The sequence below is a fragment of the Neoarius graeffei genome, chromosome 6, assembly GCF_027579695.1.
Source record: "Neoarius graeffei isolate fNeoGra1 chromosome 6, fNeoGra1.pri, whole genome shotgun sequence".
Lineage (NCBI taxonomy): Eukaryota > Metazoa > Chordata > Actinopteri > Siluriformes > Ariidae > Neoarius > Neoarius graeffei.
In genome coordinates, this window is record NC_083574.1 from 35,285,462 (window position 1) to 35,310,740 (window position 25,279).

General features: G+C 41.6%; 1 protein-coding gene across 1 annotated transcript in view; it reads right to left on the reverse strand.

The window, feature by feature from the left end:
* shank3a (SH3 and multiple ankyrin repeat domains 3a) overlaps nt 1–25,279 on the reverse strand; it is a 520,369-nt gene that overhangs the window by 263,032 nt on the left and 232,058 nt on the right. Inside the window, exons 4-6 of the mRNA XM_060923596.1 lie at nt 20,638–20,746; nt 656–807; nt 42–209 (exon numbers count right to left, since the gene is read on the reverse strand). Of these exons, the coding sequence (XP_060779579.1) occupies nt 42–209; nt 656–807; nt 20,638–20,746 (429 nt within the window). The remainder of the gene's footprint in view (nt 1–41; nt 210–655; nt 808–20,637; nt 20,747–25,279) is intronic.

Genomic DNA, 25,279 nt, shown 5'->3' on the forward strand with positions numbered 1-25,279 from the left:
GTGTGTGTGTGTGTGTGTGTGTGTGTGTGTGTGTTAGTTACCTGGTGGATCTCCTGCCAGCCGTTTTCATCCACACAGCCCACCTGAGCGTGATCATGCAGGAGCAGCTCGCAGCAGTAGGGGTCGCCACCCACCATGGAGCTGTGGTACAATGGAGTCAAACCTCGGCTGTCTTTATAGTCCGGACTCGCACCCAGGTCCAGCAGTGTCTACACACACACACACACACACACAGCTAAAAATGGCACCTAAAGTCTCTAGTATCCTGTTAGTACAACCTTTGTTTATGTGTTACACTTTAGTCCCCACTTACACTCGGTGTAATAATAGTGTCTTTGTGTGTGTTCAATAACCTAAATTATGTGATCTACGGTATACAGAAGTACCCTCGGTGACTATTAGTTTTAGTTATCCAAGAGGCAGAAGTTTATTTCTGTCTAGAACAAAACAGCAGAGAAAATAAACTGGTACTGTACCTCAGCAGGAGACATTCAAATCTCTCAGGACTGGGCAGTAATCACAAACACACACATACTCTCACTCTCCCCACAAACACTGCGTTTGATTTTCCTTTATAAGCATTTGAGGGCACTGACTTAGTCCCATATAAGAAGCATCACTTGTGCACACACACACCTGTGTGTGTTGTACTTACTATCAGAGCAGTATGGTTTTTTGTGCGCACAGCTTTGTGGAGAGCAGTGATGCCATCTCTCGTTCTGAAGTCCAGGTGAGCTCCTCCACCTTTCAACACCTTAATGAGCTCTGCACAGCCTTCTAACTGAGCTGCCATCGTTAATGGACACTCTGCGCACACATCAACACACACACACACACACACACACACACACACACACACACACACACACACACGTCAGACACTTTGAGAAAATGTTGAAACGAAAAGTAAGTTTATAAAATAAAAACAAATACGTCTTCAGACACTTTTTACTATTTCAGTTACAGCCAACTCCATCCCCCCCCCCCCCCCCCCCCCCAACACACACACTCTAAAACATGGCAGAAATGGCCAAGCTGTATTTTGATTGACAGGAGGAGAAGAAGAAGAAGAAGAAGAAGGAGGGCCTCCCTTCCAATTATAATCCATGGACTGTTGTGGTATTGTGGAAATTCAGACTCCTGATCTCCCCGAGGCAGTGAGGCAAACACAAAGCTTATTATGTTGGCTTATTTTCAGTTATTATTCACTTATTCATTTGAAAGAGCATAATTCAGTTATTATGAATTACTCAGGAACTACAGGGATGGTGATAGGAAAGGCATGTCTTTAAATAAAAAAAAGGAATGCCAGTCTGGATGCGGCAGTAGCTCCTGGGGTTGAGTCAGTAATGAAAGACTCAGGGCCAGGTTTACCAAACAGGGTAATAAAAAAAATAATAATAATAAAAAAAAGTAAAGTATTGATGGGAGTGGCTACAGGTGATCTACTACGAATGTGCAAATTCATGAACACAAACACAGCCAGGACATTTTAATAACGACCAGCAAAATCTACCAAGAGCAGCATAAATCAGCATAGGGTTGCAAAAAAGTGCGTGACTCCTTCTACATTGGTGCTTGAAAGTCTGTGAACCCTTAAGAATTTTCTGTATTTCTGCATAAATATGACCCAAAACATCATCAGATTTTCACACAAGTCCTAAAAGTAGATAAAGAGAACCCAGTTAAACAAATGAGACAAAAATATTATACTTGGTCATTTATTTATTGAGGAAAATGATCCAATATTACATATCTGTGAGTGGCAAAAGTATGTGAACCTCTAGGATTAGCAGTTAATTTGAAGGTGAAATTAGAGTCAGGTGTTTTCAATCAATGGGATGACAATCAGGTGTGAGTGGGCACCCTGCTTTAACAGGGATCTATCAAAGTCTGATCTTCACAACACATGTTTGTGGAAGTGTATCATGGCACGAACAAAGGAGATTTCTGAGGACCTCAGAAAAAGTGTTGTTGATGCTCATCAGGCTGGAAAAGGTTACAAAACCATCTCTAAAGAGTTTGGACTCCACCAATCCACAGTCAGACAGATTGTGTACAAATGGAGGAAATTCAAGACCATTGTTACCCTCCCCAGGAGTGGTCGACCAACAAAGATCACTCCAAGAGCAAGGCGTGTAATAGTTGGTGAGGTCACAAAGGACCCCAGGGTAACTTCTAATCAACTGAAGGCCTCTCTCACATTGGCTAATGTTAATGTTCATGAGTCCACCATCAGGAGAACACTGAACAACAATGATGTGCATGGCAGGGTTGCAAGGAGAAAGCCACTGCTCTCCAAAAAGAACATTGCTGCTCATCTGCAGTTTGCTAAAGATCACGTGGACAAGACAGAAGGCTATTGGCAAAATGTTTTGTGGACGGATGAGAACAAAATAGAACTTTTTGGTTTAAATGAGAAGCGTTATGTTTGGAGAAAGGAAAACACTGCAATCCAGCATAAGAACCTTATCCCATCTGTGAAACATGGTGGTGGTAGTATCATGGTTTGGGCTAGAGCCCTGCACTCCCGCGGGAGTCCCGTGGGACCCGTGAGACCCGACGCAAAGCAGTGCAGCGCGGGACAAATTTTGAAAGCTCATTGTGGGAGCGGGCGGGAGGAGGAGTGCACAATGCGGGAGCGGGCGGGAGAGGTGATAAGCTGCAGTCCTGCTAACTAAAAACGTGTTTAAAATAAAATTTATAAATTATTAATTTATGTCTATCATATATAATTTGTGCTGGATATTTTATTTGGCATTAATAAAAACATTTTAAGATGCCTAAATTTGTGGATGTGGTCTAATCTCGCGTATGTTTCCAATTCCTTTCCACTCTTCCGTGTTTGAGATCTCCGATCATGGCAGAAGAGCAGAGCTCCTCTAGTGAAGCTCACAGTGCTTCAGAAGTAAGTGCTGCTTTAAAAAGAGGTACATTTACCGTTAAAAAGTCAAGTCCTGAAATCAGACATTTGGAAGTCGTTCTCACTCGTGTACGACGCAGAGGGAAATCAGCTGCCCTTTGCTTGTTTTGATAAGTGTTGTGAGCTGTAGATATTTATGCTCAAATCCACTCAAAGTAGGGGGTGGGGCACCATCACGCTGTGTCTTTAAATTTTATTAATTTCTTATAGGCCTACTTGTATTTCCCAGAATGTAAATGTGAGGAATGACATATAAGCTATGTGCAATGTACAATATTCTTAATATCCACTGTAGATTTTGGTAGGTGTGTTGGGTATCTCTGTAAAGCCTCAGCTGCGCATGCCGCCTGGCAACGCGCACCCTCGCTACGTGCGCTAGGTGAAGGATCGGTCAGTGGAGAGCTCAGCTAAGCTCAGCATGTTTAATTCCCCAAGCCAATGACGAGAACTTTCATGAGAAATAACGTGAACGTCTGCATCATGCGGAATTTGCGGGTGGGAGCAGGACAAAATATGGCAGGCGCAGGTGGGAGCGGGACTGAAAATCATAATTCTTTGCGGGAGCAGGCGGGAGCGGGACTGCACAATGTGAGAGCGGGCGGGAGCGGGACTGAAAATTCTGTCCCGCACAGACCTCTAGTTTGGGCCTGTTTTGCTGCATCTGGGCCAGGACGGCTTGCCATCATTGATGGAACAATGAATTCTGAATTATACCAGCCAATTCTAAAGGAAAATGTCAGGACATCTGTCCATGAACTGAATCTCAAGAGAAGGTGGGTCATGCAGCAAGACAACGACTCTAAGCACACAAGTCGTTCTACCAAAGAATGGTTAAAGAAGAATAAAGTTAATGTTTTGGAATGGCCAAGTCAAAGTCCTGACCTTAATCCAATCGAAATGTTGTGGAAGGACCTGAAGTGAGCAGTTCATGTGAGGAAACCCACCAACATCCCAGAGTTGAAGCTGTTCTGTACGGAGGAATGGGCTAAAATTCCTCCAAGCCGGTGTGCAGGACTGATCAACAGTTACCGGAAATGTTTAGTTGCAGTTATTGCTGCACAAGGGGGTCACACCAGATACTGAAAGCAAAGGTTCGCATACTTTTGCCACTCACAGATATGTAATATTGGATTATTTTCCTCAATAAATAAATGACCAAGTATAATATTTTTGTCTCATTTGTTTAAATGGATTCTCTTTATCTACTTTTAGGACTTGTGTGAAAATCTGATGATGTTTTAGGTCATATTTATGCAGAAATATAGAAAATTCTAAAGGGTTCACAAACTTTCAAGCACCACTGTCGTTGGAGGTTTCAGTTCATTTTTGATTTCCTCCAGCAAATTAAGAATAGCATGCCTTAAAAATTTATATATTCTGATAACATTTTCCTCTCACATTACAAAAAAAATGAACACGAGTGGAGAAAATTCTCTCCCTTCTGTTCTTGGAAGCACCTCATCCTGGCAGCAAGTAACACAGCCATGTCAAGCACAAAATGAGTTAAGAAGCGATTAACCTGGAAATTTTGAAATTACAGGGTTATGAATTATACATTTAATAAAAGATGCTCTCGAAGAAAAAATAAGCGGACTTTAGCTGAAAAAAATGTTAACGTTGTAACATCAGTCTGTTGGACCATTTCCCTGGGCGTGGCCATACTGGATTAGCCAGATAAATGGATATATTAGGAAACGAAAACGAGGGTGGCGCTGCGTGCCGTAGGATTTCGCACATCTTCCTCATTCCATCCTGGATCTGAGACGTTTGGCCGAGTGGCTTCATCAAGTAAAGTGAGAAAACTTTACTCCTGGAAAAAGCAGCAAATTGTGCAGTAAGCATTTTACAGAAGATTGTTTTGTGGAGGATTTGTATGAAAAAATCACTGGGAAGAAGCGAGACACGAGGCAGAAACGACAACTAAAGCCAGATGTGATCCTGACTTCGTTTCACCACAAAACACCGACAGCACACCATGTCACACATCAAATAGATGGAAGATAAGCAGGTAAATATGTTTTTAAATAAACAGGCAATAAACTCGACACAACTTTATTTTGATTCCTTTTCTAATACTGCATTGCTGTGATTTTTGTACAGAAATGCAAACAAATTGACCGAGAAGTCACACTAGATCATCATATTATACTATAGTCTAGTATAGCATGCGCTTGTACACCTCCGCTGTGCTCGCGGAAAATGACATCACGCACGATGGAGTTATGGTGGCCTCCATGACAAAAAATAGTCCTGTGTATTTTCACCACTTTTTTGATTACATCATTAAGAACAAATTCAACATGCAGCTTTTTTTTTTTATAAAGGACAGACAAAGATTGACTTTTAGCTCAATTTGTTTATTTGCAGGATATTTTCTTTAAGACTGTTTCTCAACCACTGGGCTGCGGCCCATTCGTGGACCGCAAAATTTTTTCAAGTTTGAAGCCAAATACTAAATAGTTCAGGATGTTGTAGTGTCCCAAATCCGGTAGCTGGTTTGCCAAATACTTTTCAAGTGGAATAAATACATTTGTGTGTAAATTAAGAAGAACAAGCCTTTATTTTGGTCACATTTAACCTGCTCGTGCGCACACACACACACACACACACACACACACACACACACACACACACACACACACACACACACACACACACACACACACACACACAGAGGGAGAGAGAGAGCACAGCAGGCTGAATAAATAAATACATTTGTGGGTAAATTATATGGATCTGTGATGCCTGCTGGAAGAGAAGAACAGGGAGGATTTGAGAATCAAACAGTTGTCATTTGTTTAGACCCGATACTAAAACTTGTAGCGTCCTAGCAACCTTTTCAAAGATGCTTACAAAAAGCCCAGAAATTCCTCTTTACCTGGCCAAAAATGATACGGCATTTATATTATAGTGTCCTGATCTCCAGATCTTAAACCCAGCCGCATAGAAAAAGTTGTTCTCCTCCATGCTCTTCCAGGTTTTCATCTGTGTGTCCATGTAGAACGATGTCTGCAGCACCAGGTAATTTGAGATGTCGGGGAACTCAACGGATGGATAATTTTCCAACTCATAATGAATGAATAACTTTATTTAAACACGATAAGGGAGTTTTTCCTTGCCACCGTCGCCACAGGCGTGGTCATTGGGGATAGATTAGGGATAAAATTAGTTCATATTTTAAGTCGTTCAAATTCTGTAAAGCTGCTTTGCAACAATGTTTATTGTTAAAAGCACTATACAAATAAACTTGACTTGATAAGTTGACCAGCAGAGCTGGTGGGGTTGTGCATGTACAGCAGGGCTTTACATTAGCACCTGCCCACCCTCCAAATGCGGGTAAAATTCGGCTTTGGCGGGTAATGCCTTTAGTCCCACTAGCCACTTTGGTGGGTGGTTTATTCTGTGGTATGACAATATTTGTAGTTTTCTCTGAAGGCATCTGATATAATAAACGCATTGCAATGTAATATTACGTGCCTAATTCGTGAAAGTGTGCTGATGGTTACCATGGAAACCCCGTGTCTCCTGCACTGCGTTCCTCACCCGAGTCGCGCGCTCATTTGCTTTTGTGTTCTTGGTCTCAGAGGCGCATGCACCAAACACACACAGAAGACAGAATCAACGTTTAACATAATTAACAATGCACTTTTTATGGAGAAGTTTTAATGTTATTCTTTATTTTTTTTATCCAGTTGAATATTTAGCGTACAAATGTATTTTCAGCTCTTAGAAATGACTGAGGTCCGGACTTCGGGGGCCTCATAGCTGGCTACGGCCATGGAGATGAACAAGACGCTAATAGGAAGATAAGACAGTTCAATGACAAATGGAAGTTCGGGTGAGATTGGCTAGTTCATAACAAAACTGAAAATACCATGTACTGTGAAGACTGTAGAGAGTCTGGCAAAGACAGGCACCAGCAATTTTAAACTCGAAACTATAAAGGACCACAAAAAGTCAAATGCACACATCGGTACTATAACATCAAAACCGGTGAAGACGGCTGGTTCACTACAGGACAGCATTGCTTTCAAGTCCCTGGCTGTCATGAAGTCGGCTGAGCTGGAGAGGATGAAGCTGCTGTTTAGAAATGTTCATGCGATTGCAAAGAAGTTGATCTCGCCCCAGCTATCAACTTACGGCATGCTAATTGATAGCAGGTCACGAAGACCATTTTTCATTGACCATTCAGACTCATCTGATGATGAATGTAATGAGGACATTTAATGTCTCTCTCTACACGTTCACACACACACACACAGACACACAATTAATAGATAATACATAATATACATAATAATACTTGATAATACACATAATACTTGCATATCAAAACATCAAATGTTTTTCAATGATAAATGCTTTGAATTGGACTTTTAATATTAGAATCAGTTCAGTTGTACTGAATGCTATTTGTCATATTATATGATATTTCATATTGTAAGGGGCTTGAATTTGAGTTCAATAGACAGAATACTCTGTTTATATTTTTGTCTGAATTGGTTGCATGTTTTCATATAGGGAGCTACCGGTAACTTAACAGCACTGAATACTTGAGTGCTACTGTAGAGATATACATTATACGCTGCCATTCATAATTAAGTCTAGATCTTCCGAACTTTAACGTATCATGGTGAAGAAAAAAATGCGATTTCCTGGCAACAAAATTGTGGCTAGTGAAAAGGCTTAATGGCTAGTGACTCGGGAAACCCACTAGCCACAGTGGCTGGTGAGCAAAAAAGTTAATGTAAAGCCCTGATGTACAGATACAAATAATTACAAATACAAAAGACTAAAAATAAGCACAATCTAAAAAAACCCCCAAACTTAAAATCCATTGATTATCTGTTAATTATCTTCACATTAAGTTAATTAATAGTATGCATAACTGTTGTCTTTGTATTTAGTTACAGCGGCAATAGGATCAAAATTTATTCTACGAATGTCAAATTTAGTGAGTACATTTTTCTCATCTCATCTCATCTCATCTCATTTTCATCCGCTTATCTGGGGCCAGGTCGTGGAGGCAGCAGTCTGAGCATGGAAGCCCAAACTTCCCTCTCCCCAGACACCTCGGCCAGCTCCTCGGGAAGAACACTGAGGTGTTCCCAGGCCAGCCAAGAGACATAGTCCCTCCAGTGTGTCCTGGGTCTTCCCCGGGGCCTCCTTCCGGGGGGACATGCCTGGAACACCTCCCCAGGGAGGCGTCCAGGAGGCATCCGAAAGAGATACCCGAGCCACCTCAGCTGATTCCTCTCGATGTGGAGGAGCAGCGGCTCTACTCCGAGCTCCTCCTGAGTGACTGTGCTTCTCACCCTATCTCTAAGGGAGCGCCCAGCCACCCTGCGAAGGAAACTCATTTCGGCCACTTGTATCCGCGATCTTGTTCTTTCGGTCATTACCCAAAGCTCATGACCATAGGTGAGAGTCGGAACGTAGATCGACCGGTAAATCGAGAGCTTCACCTTTTGGCTCAGCTCCTTCTTCACCACGACGGACCGGTAAAGCGACCGCATCACTGTGGCGGCTGCACCGATCCGCCTGTCGATCTCACGCTCCATCCTTCCCTCACTCGTGAACAAAATCCTGAGATACTTAAACTCCTCCACTTGAGGCAGGACTTCTCCACCAACCTGAAGAGGGCAAGCCACCCTTTTCCGGTCGAGAACCATGGCCTCGGACTTGGAGGTGCTGATTCTCATCCCAGCCGCTTCACACTTGACGGCAAACCGCCCCAGTGCATGCTGAAGGTCCTGGTTTGAAGAAGCCAACAGGACAACATCATCCACAAAAAGCAGCGATGAAATCCTGTGGTTCCCAAACAGGATTCCCTCCGGCCCCTGGCTGCACCTAGAAATTCTGTCCATAAAAATTATGGACAGAACCGGTGACAAAGGGCAGCCCTGCCGGAGTCCAACATGCACTGGGAACAGGTCTGGCTTACTGTCGGCAATGCGAACCAGACTCCTGCTCCATTCGTACAGGGACTGGACAGCCCTTAGCAAAGAGCCCCGAACCCCATACTCCCGAAGCACCCCCCACAGGATACCACGAGGGACATGGTCGAATGCCTTCTCCAGATCCACAAAGCGCATGTCGACTGGTTGGGCAAACTCCCATGAACCCTCGAGCACCCTGTGAAGGGTATAGAGCTGTTCCAGTGTTCCACGACCAGGACAAAAACTGCATTGTTCCTCCTGGATCCAAGGTTCGACTATTGGCCGAATTCTCCTCTCCAGTACCCTGGAGTAAACCTTCCTGGGGAGGCTGAGAAGTGTGATTCCCTATAATTGGAGCACACTCTCCGGTCCCCTTTCTTAAAAAGAGGGACCACCACCCCGGTCTGCCACAACAGAGGCACTGTCCCCAACTGCCACACGATGTTGCAGAGGCGTGTCAGCCAAGACAGCCCCACAATGTCCAGAGATTTGAGATACTCAGGGTGGATCTCATCCACCCCCGGTGCCTTGCCACCGAGGAGCTTGCAAACCACCTCAGTGACTTCGGCTTGTGTAATGGACAAGTCCACCTCCGAGTCATCAGCCTCCGCTTCCTCAATGGAAGATGGGATTGAGGAGATCCTCGAAGTATTCCTTCCACCGCCCAACAATATCCCCAGTCGAGGTCAACAGCTTCCCACCCGCACTGTAAACAGTATTGGCAGAGTACTGCTTCCCCCTCCTGAGGCGCCGGACGGTTTGTCAGAATTTCTTCGAGGCTGACCGATAGTCCTCCTCCATGGCCTCACTGAACTCCTCCCAGTTCCAAGTTTTTGCCTCCGCAACTGCCCGAGCTGCGGCATGCCTGGCCCACTGATACCTGTCAGCTGCCTCAGGAGTCCCGGAGGCCAACATGGCCCGATAGGACTCCTTCTTCAGCTTGACGGCATCCCTTACTTCCGGTGTCCACCACCAGCTTTGGGGATTGCCACCATGACAGACACTGGAGACCTTGTGGCCACAGCTCCGAACAGCCGCGTCGACAAATTTTTCTTTCATAGGAAAAATCCTTCTTTGTTAGCGTGTAAGGATCTAATCTCATTGAGTGGTTTATATATCCACTTCTTTTGAGTGTACTTCTTGGTTTTAATAACTTGCTTGTTTGCTGAACACAACCATGGCAATAAGTTCTTGTGTTAATGGACCAGACTCCACTTTTGGATCATTAATCCCTTTTGAGTGAGAATGCCCTGCATGCATGGTTTTATGTCGGCTTCTGGCACATCCATACAGTTTTAAATACAATAGCTACAATCTAAAAATGTGTTTTTATTGCATTTATTTAATTCCTGGACTCCCATCTGTAACAGGGAGTGATGTTGCATCTCATTAATACACTTTACAATAGATTATTAGATTCTAATAGAATAGATGAGCCAAAATAATTGGGGATCTTTTTTAATGGGCCCCGACTCAGTACAAGTGCAATAGGTGGGCCTAAAAGCAGAAAAGATAGAGAACCCCTGCTTTAAGACATACTAACTGTTCAAAGTGCATCTTTAGTAAATACAGACAGCAGGCTTTTAACGCTAAAAGTAGTACTGTTAGTAAATCTGGCCCCAGGCTGTGCTGTTACAGGAAAATAATGAACGGTAGGGTATTGTGATGTGGCTCCACCACAGTATGACTTTTTTACCACAGCAATTTACCAACGCTTACAATTATATAATTTAATACAGAACGACGCATGATACTTTTTATTGTTTGTAGTTAGATTTAATCTTGTAGAACGTTTACAAAGCAACTAACATTATAGTAGCTGAAAACAATCTTTCTCTCACCTCTCTCTTTCTCTCTCTCTCTCTGTCTCTCTCTCAAAGTTAACACAAAAAAGCAGTTATGGAGAAACCACAAAATACACAAATCTCTGTCTGGAAAACTTCCACACTTTTCCATTTTCAAAAAATATTTATATGGCGTGTCTACTGTGTAATTTGTTGTTATAAAAAAGATACCATATTAGAATGAGGAACTACTGTCTGTGCTGCTGTTATAGAAAATTAATCAACACTTTCTGACCAAACTGAATAAAGATTTCAACACCACTGTAGTACAAGCACCAGGTGGAATATTTTTTTTGTTCGTTTTATTTTGCACATTAAAAAACAAAAAACAAACAAAAAAAACAACAGGATAAATACAATGATAATAGTATGGTACATGCTGGGGAGGGAGAAAAGCCTCTTTTGCTTGCATGAAGCCATCCCCCAACTAACATCAAATTCTAAGCTAATAAAATAATAAGCAAGTTTTTAACAAGTTATCAATAAAAAAAAAAAAAAAAAAAAAAAAAAATATATATATATATATATATATATATATATATATATATATATATATATATAATTAATACAATAAAGCTGACAACTAACAATATGATTATCAACAACAATGTATAAGTGAACAACATAATAAATCAATTTAAAGGAGAACTGAAGTCATTTTTAAACTTGCTTTATTTCTTAATTAACGTGTTATTCAATTCCGTTTTCAGTTTTAGTAACCTTATATCGTGACTCGTATTGGCAACTAATTGCAATTAAATATGATACTTATCGGCCTATTCGGTTTTTAGCCGTGTTGAATTTAGTTTGTTTGGTCCACGGCAGGCGTTGCTTATCTGCGTGATCTTCACAAGACTTGTGCGAGACTTCGAAATGTCAAGTGTCAGCCAGGTGTCAGTGCCGCCATTTTGAAAACTGTTTTCCAAACGAAATATTGCACAAAAACGAGTTTAAATGACGATTACTGCCTACTTTTTTCAAACTTTCCTGATCGCTATCAAAACAAACAAAACTTCCGGCTTGATCACGTCAGCATTTGAAAGAGGGCGCGCGCGTCTTTTGACAACGTTGACAGATGTCGGTCACTTTGATTTCCGCTGTACGTTTTACTTCCGTCCTACGATGTCTCGCACAGGTCTCAGCGAATCTCGTTTACGGTCATTGCTTTGACATATGGGCTGATATATTACAGAGCATATTTCAAACACTCATAACTTGCTCTAGCAATGACAAAACAGCTCTTAGAAATGCATTCCTATATTTAATAAAATGAGAGAAATAGAGTTTTGATAAGAAAAATTGCCTTCAGTTCTCCTTTAATTACAATATTAAAAGTAAATAAAATATGAAATATAAAAGTAGGATACAAAAAAATGAATGAGGAATTGTCAATGCAACAGTATCTATAGCTTTGATTGTTTGAATAATCCAAGAGTCTAAAATGTTACTTGGGCAGGTGATTTTTTTTTAGGAGTTTTTTAAAACTGAGAATTGATGTGAAGTGGTGGCTCTGATAGAAGGATTAAGACTTCTACACTTTGACACATTTGAATTTAACATTGGTAAAGATCTCATCTCATCTCATCTCATTATCTCTAGCCACTTTATCCTGTTCTACAGGGTCGCAGGCAAGCTGGAGCCTATCCCAGCTGACTACAGGCGAAAGGCGGGGTACACCCTGGACAAGTCGCCAGGTCATCACAGGGCTGACACATAGACACAGACAACCATTCACACTCACATTCACACCTACGGTCAATTTAGAGTCACCAGTTAACCTAACCTGCATGTCTTTGGACTGTGGAGGAAACCGGAGCACCCGGAGGAAACCCACACGGACACAGGGAGAACATGCAAACTCCACACAGAAAGGCCCTCGCCGGCCACGGGGCTCGAACCCGGACCTTCTTGCTGTGAGGCGACAGCACTAACCACTACACCACCATGCTGCCCCAACACAAACATAATGTTAGTAAAGTTTCTGTCTTACTGTTTCTCTGGAAATGCTTCCCGACTGACAGCGTCCCCGACAGGCATGTGGTCACATTGATCCGATTTCAACAGTGACACTTTTATTACTGTGGAATAGTGAATTAAATAAAATAAATCTATAATATCACACACAATCACAACACAAGACAGGGTAGAGGAATGAGAACTGCTGGCTGGACACTGCTGGTTATATTCCTGTCTTATAATAATACTGAACTGCACCAGTGTCAACAGTCCTTGTCTCTGAGTCACACACATACAACAGTTTGCTCCATTATCTCTTCTGAAGGTTGCACATAAGTCATTCAAAACAACTGAATGAATAATCTTGAATAAAGATGAGTTAATCTGCATAAAAAGTCATCTGGCCTTTTCATAATGCACTGTCAGAGGTCAGTCCATAATCATTCATGCAGAACCATCTCTCTCTCTCTCATATATACGCATTGGAGAAACTAATGTCGTCACACACCAGACATAAAAAAAACACAACAGAATAAAACATGTACACATAATACAAAATACACAAAATGGACATTACTATCGGAACTGCATTAGATCGCTTGAGCTGATGTACGAAATCCATGAGACTGACGCATGATTACTTTATAATTCAGCTTCTATTCTCAGCCTCTGCTGAAAGTCTTGTGCTGAAAAATATGAGTGTCTCCGTCCTAATTCAGCTACAGCTGACTACCTAAATCTCATTCATACATGCACGGACATGCCGGCAAATTAACACAAGTGTCCAAAGTAAACTTTTACACGTGCATAAACAAACAGGAAGACATCTTTGACTCTTATAAATGACTAATAATAATAATAATAATAATAATAATATTCTTTAGTGAATATATAGCAGAAAGAAAGAAAAGGCTAGCATTCAACACCCACATGGGCTAATGTTTACAACGGCGCATTCGGGCCATTGACGGTATAAAAAAAGAATTATTCTATTCACATTGACTGGATATGAGCAATCATATGCTCTGATTGGTTACTCTACTACTAGGATATCAGCTCATATACCATGAGTAGAGAAAAACAAAATGGCGGAGCATGTTGCTGAACCCGGTGGTGTAGTGGTTAGCGCTGTCGCCTCACAGCAAGAAGGTCCGGGTTCGAGCCCTGTGGCCGACGAGGGCCTTTCTGTGCGGAGTTTGCATGTTCTCCCCGTGTCTGCGTGGGTTTCCTCCGGGTGCTCCGGTTTCCCCCACAGTCCAAAGACATGCAGGTTAGGTTAACTGGTGACTCTAAATTGACCGTAGGTGTGAATGTGAGTGTGAATGGTTGTCTGTGTCTATTGGCCCTTTTCCACTACCCTTTTTCAGCTCGCTTCAGCTCACTTCAGCCCGACATGGCTCGCGTTTCGACTACCAAAGAACAGCACGACTCAGCTCGCTTCAGCCCTGCTTAGCCCCTAAAACTCGCACGGTTTTGGAGTGGGGCTGAAGCGAGCCAAACCGAGCCGAGTGAGGCTGGGGGCGTGAGCAGACACTCCCCTGTGCACTGATTGGTGAGGAGGAGTGTCCTCACACGCCCACACACGCCCCGCGAGCACGCTGGGATCTGTAAACACCGTAAACCCGGAAGAAGAATAATTACGAATTACAAGAATTTCTGAAGCCTTATGCGCCTCGCCTCATCTATACGCTCTTGCCAGTATCTGTTGGCGTTGTCGGTGACAACAAGCCACAGAACCAAGACCAGCAACACTAACGACTCCATGTCCTCCATGTTTATTGTTTACTATTCAGGTCGTGAGACTACCGCTTAAAAGCTCACTGATGTCACTGTTTGCGCTGCTTAATGACATCACGTGACGTCCACCCACTTTCGCTAACTCCACCCAATGTGTCCACCCACTTCCAGCCAGCACGGTTCAGCGCGGTTGTAGTCGAAATGCAACTCCAACAGCCCCGCTCAGCTCGACTCAGCCCAACTCAGCACGGCACGGCTCAGCCCGACTCAGCCACGTTTGTAGTGGAAAAGCGGCATATGTGTCAGCCCTGTGATGACCTGGCGACTTGTCCAGGGTGTACCCCGCCTTTCGCCCGTAGTCAGCTGGGATAGGCTCCAGCTTGCCTGCGACCCTGTAGAACAGGATAAAGTGGCTAGAGATAATGAGATGGGATCTTCAATGGCCCTAATATTCCATTGTAAATATTACAGTGGTGAGTAATCATATAATAATCTTTATGTATACAGCACTTGAGAATCTGATAGAGCTTTACACAGAAAAGATTAAAAGCTGAAAATGTGGTGTTTAGGATAAAGCACAGTATAAATGAATTAAATGGAAAGCTCTAAGAATTACTACAAATCATAAAAAGTCTCTAACACACTCAGTCCTAAGACGAAGAATATTCCAGAGTTTAGAGCTGAGCTATGGCTGGTACTGGGGATTAACAGTAGACCTGCCTGAGGTGAGCGAAGTGCTCGAGATCAGTAACATGTGCTCGAGTTAAACCATCAGGGGTGTTAAATGTCATAAGTAGGACTTTGTTGTCAACATGAACCAGTGAGTGCGTTTACATGCACATAGAGAAAATCGAATTTCTGCCGTTGCTCGACTGAAATCGAAGTTCTAAATGGCATGGAAACACCTTAGCTCGGCTGAAATTGAACCGAACTTGATTTCTCGTAATCGAGCTACACGACCTAGATTATGCGATTGTAGCCGAGCTACTTAGTGCATGTAAACCCTATCAAGCTACGTAGTCGAGCTACTTACTTCAGCACTGCCCCTTCCGGAAGTGACGAGTGACGAGACCACAAGCGGGAAACACAACAGCCTCGGTCGTAAAAAAAAAAAAAACAGCCTCGGTCGGCATGACACGTCACCTTAGCCGCCACTTTATTAGGAACACTTGTGTCTGGGCATGTACACACCCATTTCCAATTAGTTGGTAAGTTATTAGCAGGCTAACAGTTAATATGTTCACCATTACAGATCAACTTCAACTTAGTGGCCATTTTATTAGGAACACTTCTGTTCATACATACAAACTCCAAACACTCTTCTTGTGAACACGGAACTGATAACTTTGTTTATACTCTTGAATAGCTCCTCTTCATGACGACAACCGGAAGTGTACCAACACGATGGGGCGTGTAGCGCTACCTGTGGCTCGGGTGCACAATGTACCTCACACAATAGCTCGATTTCCTTGTGTGCATGTAGGATTGGATTTCTCTGGCACCCCTGCTGGGACCCTCAGCTCGATTACCGACAGCAGCTCGATTTGGATGTGCATGTAAACGCACTGATTGTAGCTTCAATAAGGCTGGATTATTGTGTTCTTTCTTTCTTTTTCTGACCAGTCCATCATCCAGAAATCTCGAGGATACAAATGCATGAGTTTCTCAGTGTCATGTCGGGTTATAATTTTATACAGGCTCGGTTTGCCAATTTTGTAAAATTATGTCGATATTTTCACTTCTGTCCATGTGATTTTCCTTGTTTCTGGCCCTTTAATGTTATTCACTAATATTAGACAGTGTTTTCATTAATCCTACCCTGCGAGGTTCCTTTTCCCTCAGTGTTATGCCTGTTACACATATTATAACTTCAGTACGGTTCTATTTCACGAGACTTGATTTACGGTAGCTGCTCCTATAGTGATACCAGGGATAACATATTTTTATTTAGAAATCTTTTAAAATAACAGTATGGTGTACTTCAGACAAACACTGTGTATAAGAAGATAATATACAACAGGGCTGTCAGAACACCAACACTGTGACTCTGATAACAAAACCAGGTGTAGTATTGAGATTTCAATCCCAAAGTTACACTTTGGCAAAAATAAATAAATAAGTAAATCAGGAAACATGCCTTCAAAATTAGGATCATTATTGATTTGTTATGGTAATTGTCAATAAACCATTAATCATAAGTACTAGGCATGTAATGATATATCATGTGCGAATAAATGATACAAATGATGATTTGAAGAGATGAAATAAGTGTTTTAGTCGAGTCACTAAACCGAGAGTCTGAGTCCAGTCTCAAGTCCCCAGTGTTCAAGTCCGAGTCGAGTCCAAGTCAATAAAGAACATTTCGAGTCGAGTCTGAGAACAAGACTCCAACCGCAGCATTTGACGGTGGCTGTTGTTGCCTTTATGTGAAAGCGTCTCTGCTACTGTGTTGGACTAATGTTACTGCCCCACTGACTGCCCAATTTTAGTTAATAGGCTATAGATAAAAAGCTTGTTCATCGCTCAGCAAGCCCCGCCCACTATCAACAGGGCAAATAACATGAGAGAGGGTTAACACTAGCTAGTTCATCGCTCAGCAAGCAAACCCCGCTATCAACAGGGCAATGAAAATAGCGTGTCACTTCCTTCTCTGGGTGGAGTCTTGCCAAATGGCAATTGAAGTTCGAGGTTGTCCCCGTCGTCTCCTCGATAGTTCTTCTACATATGGAACACATAGCAGTGCATTTTTTCCCACTGCACAAGAAGTCTGTATAAGCAAAGCGAACAATCCTAGGGGCGTTCTCTCCAGGCATTTTAGCGCCATTAACGTTAGTTTGTTCCTGTATGAACAGGTGAATGTGCATTCTCTTGCACAAAATTAATATAAAAATTAATGTAGATATAAATATTTTTTACAAAAAATAAAGAAAAAAAATCAGAGTCCTCGTCTCCAATTTACAAGTCCAAATGCAGTTAATGCACGAGTCTGACACGAGTCACGAGTCTTAAAATTAGGGCACGAGTCAGACTCAAGTACTACAAGCCTGAAGGAAATAAATTAATTGTGATTACTATCAGGCTGTGTCATCTCTGTAACTGTGTTGTTTATAACATTGTTTATAATCTACAACAGCGGGAATGCACTTGACTTCACTGTAGGCAGAAGTAAACACAGCTCTAATGCTGCAAAAATAGACAAAAAAAATCTAAAATGGAAAAGAGCTACTTTAAAAATAGATTGAAAAACAAGCCTTCTTTTTACAATGTTCTTAAAAGTTTATTTAAAAAAGGCCTATTTGTTATAAACTTTTTAATTTTTAATAAAATTAATATTTTAGTACATTATAAATATATTATAGGCTATTATATTTTAGTCCAACCTTTACAAATGTGGGTAAATAATTATTGTTGGTTATTAAGAAAATGAAATAAAAGTTGTTGTTTTTTTTATTTATATTTACCAAAAGGAATATTTAAATTGATAAAGAATAGGAAAATAAATATTGCATTTTTTTGGTAATAAAATCTTCTTCATTAAATACATTTTTAAAAATATCACGTAGAAATCAAATCGTGACCCCAGTATCGTGAATGGAATCGAATCGTGAATTGGGTGAGTTGTTACATGCCCAATAAGTATTATATTAGAAATAAACTCTTGAAAAAATTTTTCGTCTCCAATATTTCTCATCAAGTTGCTTGCGTTAGCTGTTTTGCACTGGACGGATTTATAGTGCCTTTTGCATGCTGGTTTTATTGTAACCCTCTTAAATGCAAGACCTTCCAACAAAGTCACAAAGTGTCGTACAGCACAGAGTTTGTAATAAATCCTGCTGTCATACAGCAACCTTTCCCTTTCTTCTGCTCGGTGCATTCATGTCCAAACACATGGACAGCATATGGAGGCATCTGTGTAGCGGATTGTGAATAGAGGCAGAGTTACAGATAACGCTGTCTTTTAAAGCTGCACCACAGTTACATATGTCAGTGGTCTGTTGTGTCTGTTCACTACTTCACTTCATTTATATTCTCAGTGTAAACTTTCTCTGTCTGTTGGAAAATGATCTGGGATTTGAAACAACATAAACTGAATGCATTATTATTATTATTATTATTATTATTATTATTATTATTATTATTATTATTACATGAATGGCATTTAGCAGACACTCTTATCCAGCCTGGGGAGCAGTTGGGGGTTAGCTGCCTTGCTCAAGGGCAATTCAGCCATTCTTACTGATCCAGGGACTTGAACCAGTGACGTCTTGGTCCTAAAGCTGCTTCTCTAACCATTAGGTCATGGTTTCCTTATTATTATTATTATTATTATTATTATTATTATTATTATTATTAATAAGGCCAAATCTCACTCTTTGCTCCATATTTTCAACAAGTGGAGAGCATGAACCTTTTCTCATGAAATGTCACTGGAGTCACTGTGCAAAAATTACGCCACACACTATCAGAAATTTACACAAGAGTGCTCTGAGAGCACAATATCCCCACCTGGCAACTAGGCCATAACTCTGGTAAAATGTAACTGAGTTGAACGAAATTGCAACAAGCACATTACTGATATATAACAAAGAATCCTGTTAAGTTTCATGAAATTCCTCCAAAAGTTGTGAGAGGAGTTGATTTCAGAAAGTGAGTACCCTTCCTGGGACGGACGGACATCGCCATGACATAATCCCCCTTCGGGCCTTTCAGCCAGCGGGGGATAAAAATTGTGAGGGAAGTTGATTTCAGAAAGCAAGCACACCTTGATGAAATTGCCAAAGTACAAGTTTATTAATAATCAAGGGCATAACTCTGGTAAAATTTGCCCAAATTAAACAAAATTTCAATAACTGTCATATAACAAAGCCTTTTGCCAAGTTTGGTGAAATTCCTTCACAAATTGTGAGAGGAGTTGATTTCAGAAGAACGTACGCCTTCATGAAATTGTCAAAGTACAAGTTATTTAATCAAGGGTCAAAACTCTGGGAAAATTTTCACAAACGAAATTAAATCACAATATGCGTATTACCGTCAAATAACAAGGCCTTTTGACAAGCTTTGAGAAATTCGTCCAAAAATTGTGAGAGGGGTTGATGTCAGAAGGCAAACACACCTTCATGAAATTGTGAAAATATAATTTTGTTAATCAAGGGCCACAACTCTGGTAAAATGTGACTGGATTTAACAAAATTACAATCTGCGTATTACTGATATATAACAAAGAATCCTGCCAAGTTTCGTGAAATTCCTCCACAAATTGTGAGAGGAGTTGATTTCAGAAGGTGAGCACCCTTCCCGGGACGGACAGATGGACGGACGGAAATCGCCATGACATAATCCCCCTTTGGGCCTTTCAGCCAGCGAGTGATAAAAATCAGAAATAAAAAATAATAATAATCAGAAATTTAAAAAAAAATCAGAAATTTAAAAAAGTATCTATCTATCTATCTATCTATCTATCTATCTATCTATCTATCTATCTATCTATCTATCATTTATTTATTATACAATCTGAACTGAATTCCACAGTTGCATAAGCATATTTCTGCCACACCAAGGAAAAAAAAAAAAAGCACCTCAGATCAGTATGATGTTATAACCTTAAAAGTTTGTGCTAACAAGATGTTTTGTTTTTCACTTTTTAACGAGATATCTTCATGTAATTATGACAAAGAAACTTATCACGTTATAACAAGGAACTTTTCTTGTTACGATATACTATTTATCTTGTTATAACATGAAACATTTCACGTTATAAGGTGATCATGTTATAAGATAAATAGTAAATAGTATATTGTTATAATGTTATATATATATATATATATATATATATATATATATATATATATATATATATATATATATATATTGTTATAATGTGATAAGTTTCCATGTCGTAATAACATGATATTAAAATGTGAAAAAAACATCGCAATAAACTTTTCACATTCTAACATGATACTGATCTGTTTTTCTTGTTATAATGTGAAAATATCTTGCTAATAAAAAGTGAAAAACATCTCATCACAAATTTTTCAAGTTATAATGTGATCCTGATCCATTTTTCTTCTTCTGGCATGGCAGCACTACACTTAGATACGACGTAAAGTATCTTTCCTTTGTGAAAATACTAACACACACACACAGTGTTCTGTGAAAAGCTGTAAGAACCGATCCAGAACTAAAGTGTACAGCTGAGAGCCCTCTCATCCCATACAGTGAGGATTATATGACTCACCCCCGGTCTCTGGGTCATGGAAATTTGGGTCGAGGCCTTTCTCCAGAAACTTTGAAACCTTCTCAGGATTCCTCTGCTGAACATACTCCATAAACTTCTTCAAGTTAGCCTGTTAGGAAGAGGGGGAGAAGGAAGATAGAGGGGTTCAGTGAATGCAATCTACATGTGGAGGTTAAATAATGCAACAAAGGATCAACTCAAAGGCATGCAGAAGAGCAATGCGTCTTCCCTGGAACAAGAATAAATTAATTAAATGCAAATGCACACACGCAGGACAGAAATGGGCAATTCCACACAAATGTTAACCTTATTATAGGAAAATATAGCTGTGAGTGCACAAAAAATATTTTTGAAATGTTCACGCATGTTTATATATTTCACTGTATTTAACTTGTCTAGTTGACTTACAGTGGTGTATTAGGGTCATTGTGGGTTAAAAAAATATGGAGCAGAGGGACGGGGTAATAATCTGAAGGAAAAAACAAAACAAAAAAAACCTCAGGTTTCTGAGAATTAAGAGAGAATTTAATCAGAAATGTATATGAAAACAACTCAGATATTTCTGAGATCATAAAGTTGCAAATTTATGAGAAAAAATATCTTGGAAAAATAGTGGGTTTTATTTTTTTGGTCAAGGAACCACGTCACTTCACTTGACAAGGTGGGGTCAACCTCATCACACGACAGACACCACGGCTGAGCTGAGAGTTTTAGGAAATGCAGACTTTCCTTCTCAATCACGCAACAGAAAAGTATAAACCCTCAAGAGATTTTCAACTGCATTTCTCAGAATGCACTGCAGCTAGGAATCCGAGAAGCACGAGGAATTTTTTTTTCTTCTTGGAAATGTAATATGTCTTCTTAATCTTCAAATGTCTGATTTTTTTTCAAATGTCTGAATATTTTTCTCAGAATATTACCCTCCACCAACTACATTTCCCAGAATGCACTGCAGCCAGGAAGCATGAGCATGTTTTTGTGACTTCTTAATCTTGGATTTTCTGACTTTCTGACTGACTTTCTTCAGTTCTTTTCTCACAAATGTATGACTTTATAATCTCAGAGTATATCCAATTTTTTTTCTTGTGAATGTATGACTTTGAGACTCTCATTTTTCTCAGAATATTAAACATACACCCCCCTCCATTTTTTTAAACCTACAATGACCCAGGTCATCACAGGGCTGACACATAGACACAGACAACCATTCACACTCACATTCACACCTACGGTCAATTTAGAGTCACCAGTTAACCTAACCTGCATGTCTTTGGACTGTGGGGGAAACCGGAGCACCCGGAGGAAACCCACGCGGACACGGGGAGAACATGCAAACTCCGCACAGAAAGGCCCTCGCCGGCCACGGGGCTCGAACCCGGACCTTCTTACTGTGTGGCAACAGCGCTAACCACTACACCACCGTGCCGCCCGTGATTGCTCATCTCATCTCATCTCATCATCTCTAGCCGCTTTATCCTTCTACAGGGTCACAGGCAAGCTGGAGCCTATCCCAGCTGACTACGGGCGAAAGGCGGGGTACACCCTGGACAAGTCGCCAGGTCATCACAGGGCTGACACATAGACAACCATTCACACTCACATTCACACCTACGGTCAATTTAGAGTCACCAGTTAACCTAACCTGCATGTCTTTGGACTGTGGGGGAAACCGGAGCACCCGGAGGAAACCCACGCGGACACGGGGAGAACATGCAAACTCCGCACAGAAAGGCCCTCGCCGGCCACGGGGCTCGAACCCGGACCTTCTTACTGTGTGGCAACAGCGCTAACCACTACACCACCGTGCCGCCCGTGATTGCTCATATCCAGTGAAATATATCTCATCTCATCTCATTATCTCTAGCCGCTTTATCCTTCTACAGGGTCGCAGGCAAGCTGGAGCCTATCCCAGCTGACTACGGGCGAAAGGCGGGGTACACCCTGGACAAGTCGCCAGGTCATCACAGGGCTGACACATAGACACAGACACCCATTCACACTCACATTCACACCTACGGCCAATTTAGAGTCACCAGTTAACCTAACCTGCATGTCTTTGGACTGTGGGGGAAACCGGAGCACCCGGAGGAAACCCACACGGACACGGGGAGAACATGCAAACTCCGCACAGAAAGGCCCTCGCCGGCCCCGGGGCTCGAACCCAGGACCTTCTTGCTGTGAGGCGACAGTGCTAACCACTACACCACCGTGCCGCCCACAGTGAAATATATATTATATAAAATTTGTGGACATTACACTATTTAAAATTAAAACCAATTATATTATTAATTTTCACAATGCTAAACTCGGGCGGCACGGTGGTGTAGTGGTTAGCGCTGTTGCCTCACAGCAAGAAGGTCCGGGTTCGAGCCCCGTGGCCGGCGAGGGCCTTTCTGTGCGGAGTTTGCATGTTCTCCCCGTGTCCGCGTGGGTTTCCTCCGGGTGCTCCGGTTTCCCCCACAGTCCAAAGACATGCAGGTTAGGTTAACTGGTGACTAAATTGACCGTAGGTGTGAATGTGAGTGTGAATGGTTGTCTGTGTCTATGTGTCAGCCCTGTGATGACCTGGCGACTTGTCCAGGGTGTACCCCGCCTTTCGCCCGTAGTCAGCTAGGATAGGCTCCAGCTTGCCTGCGACCCTGTAGGACAGGATAAAGCGGCTAGAGATAATGAGATGAGATGAGATGAGATAATCCTAAACTCACAATCAAGAGCAAATGTAAACTACACTCACCACCTGGAGTACTCCAGTGCATTTCATACACAAGAAAACAAATTGTGAATCTGATTTCCGGAGATACTATCAGCATAACATCTCTCTGACTTCCACTGATGCTGATAACCTAATATCAATCAGACTTCATGGAAAAATATGAGCTGTGTTAACACTGCTCAGGTCGGATCTTGAGCTGCTCTTTCTCATAATCCAATATACAATCCAGGATTTGGCACATGATCAGAATTAAGCTCACTCACTGCCTTCACAAATATTCAGAAGAGGGGAAAAATATCACTGCTTGTCCTCATGTAATCTAATTAGATGTAATTGTTTGTAAAGTTGTCATTTAATCATTGGCCTCGAGCTGTTATGCTCACACTACTATACTAAAGCAAAATACGATAATGAACAGAGGTGAAGCTGCTTCACAAACCCACAAACAGACCAAATGAATGCTCGGCTCTAAAAGACAGCAGCAGAAGCAGAGAGAGAGAGAGAGAGAGAGAGAGAGAGAGAGTCTCACTGCATAAGGAAGGTGACGTCACAACCTCCTGCCCTGAACTTTATACCCTGAAGCCACACAAGGATAGTAAGACACACAATGTAGCTACAGACATGCAGGTCATAAAAGCACATGCATTAATAGCACTATGATATTCTCCAACATATGCTGCATGATATCAGATACTGTATCAGATCATGTACACTTTTTTTTTTTCTCTCTGTAGAATAAACTGTTGAGCTGAAAATAGTTTTACTCCTTTTAGTCGATGGTAAAATACCTGCACCGCTCCACAATTTCCAATCTTATTGATTGTTACAAAACTTCATAAGCCCTGCAATCAGCATGCACACACACACACACACACATACACACACACACCCTCTGCTAAAATAAAAGTTGTGGCTTTCTCACCATGTGCTGAGGTAAACGCTCTCCAATCTCTTTTTTCACTTTGATAATATTCTGCACATCACAATCCACAAGCCCTCACACATTCCTGCTGCCACTTTCTCCAGCCACATGTGAGGGACAGAAACTCTCTTTGCCACTCAAGCTGTTGTTATGGAGATGTGACACAAAAGCAATGATAACCTAGTAACATTGGGTGAGTAGAGTCCTCTGTGTGTGTGTGTGTGTGTGTGTGTGTGTGTGTGTGTGTGTGTGTGTGTGTGTGTGTGTGTGTGTGTGTGACGGGCGATTGCTCCAAGACAACGAGGGAGGCTCAGCCTCCTCTAAAAATGACGAACATCGTGTAGGATGAATTGCGCTAGGCTTAATATGTTATAGCCGACCTTATAACATTGCTATTTCAGATCCAGAATCATAGAAATATATGTGCTCAACCCAACTACAGTGCGAAATCATTCCATTATAACTTTCCTCAGTTCGCCTAATGTGCGCGTGAGTTTTTCCCCCTCGTGACAGCGCAATGCAGCCCAGCCTCAGTGGACTTCAATGGCATTTGGGAGCTATGCGCTTTTCAGGATCAAAATGCAAGACGATTATTGGACAAATACTGCGAAAACGCCCGCCCCACGGACTCCCAGCCTCACAGTGGGAGGGACATGGCAAAGCTTTCCGCGAGGAGACTGGTGATTGGTGAAAGTGGCCGGATATTTTCTTTGATTGACAGCTCGTTTCAAATATAGACAGGCAGTGATGAATTTCAGTTCAGTCCCATGTGGATTCGCAAGTGCTGTGGTGTATTGTAAGAGATCAGCTTACATTTCGATTTCATTCATTACATACGGTTTCTACCAGCTTTTTTAGTTTGTATATATTTTCATTGTAAATAAAGTGTAAATATAGTGTTGTCAAGTTTGCTATCTTAGTTCCAGAAATTTCGTTTATTTGAGTGACTGAACTTGAACTTGAGGGGGCTAGTCAGCTAGCAAGAAAGCTGCGCACGGATGCCAAGC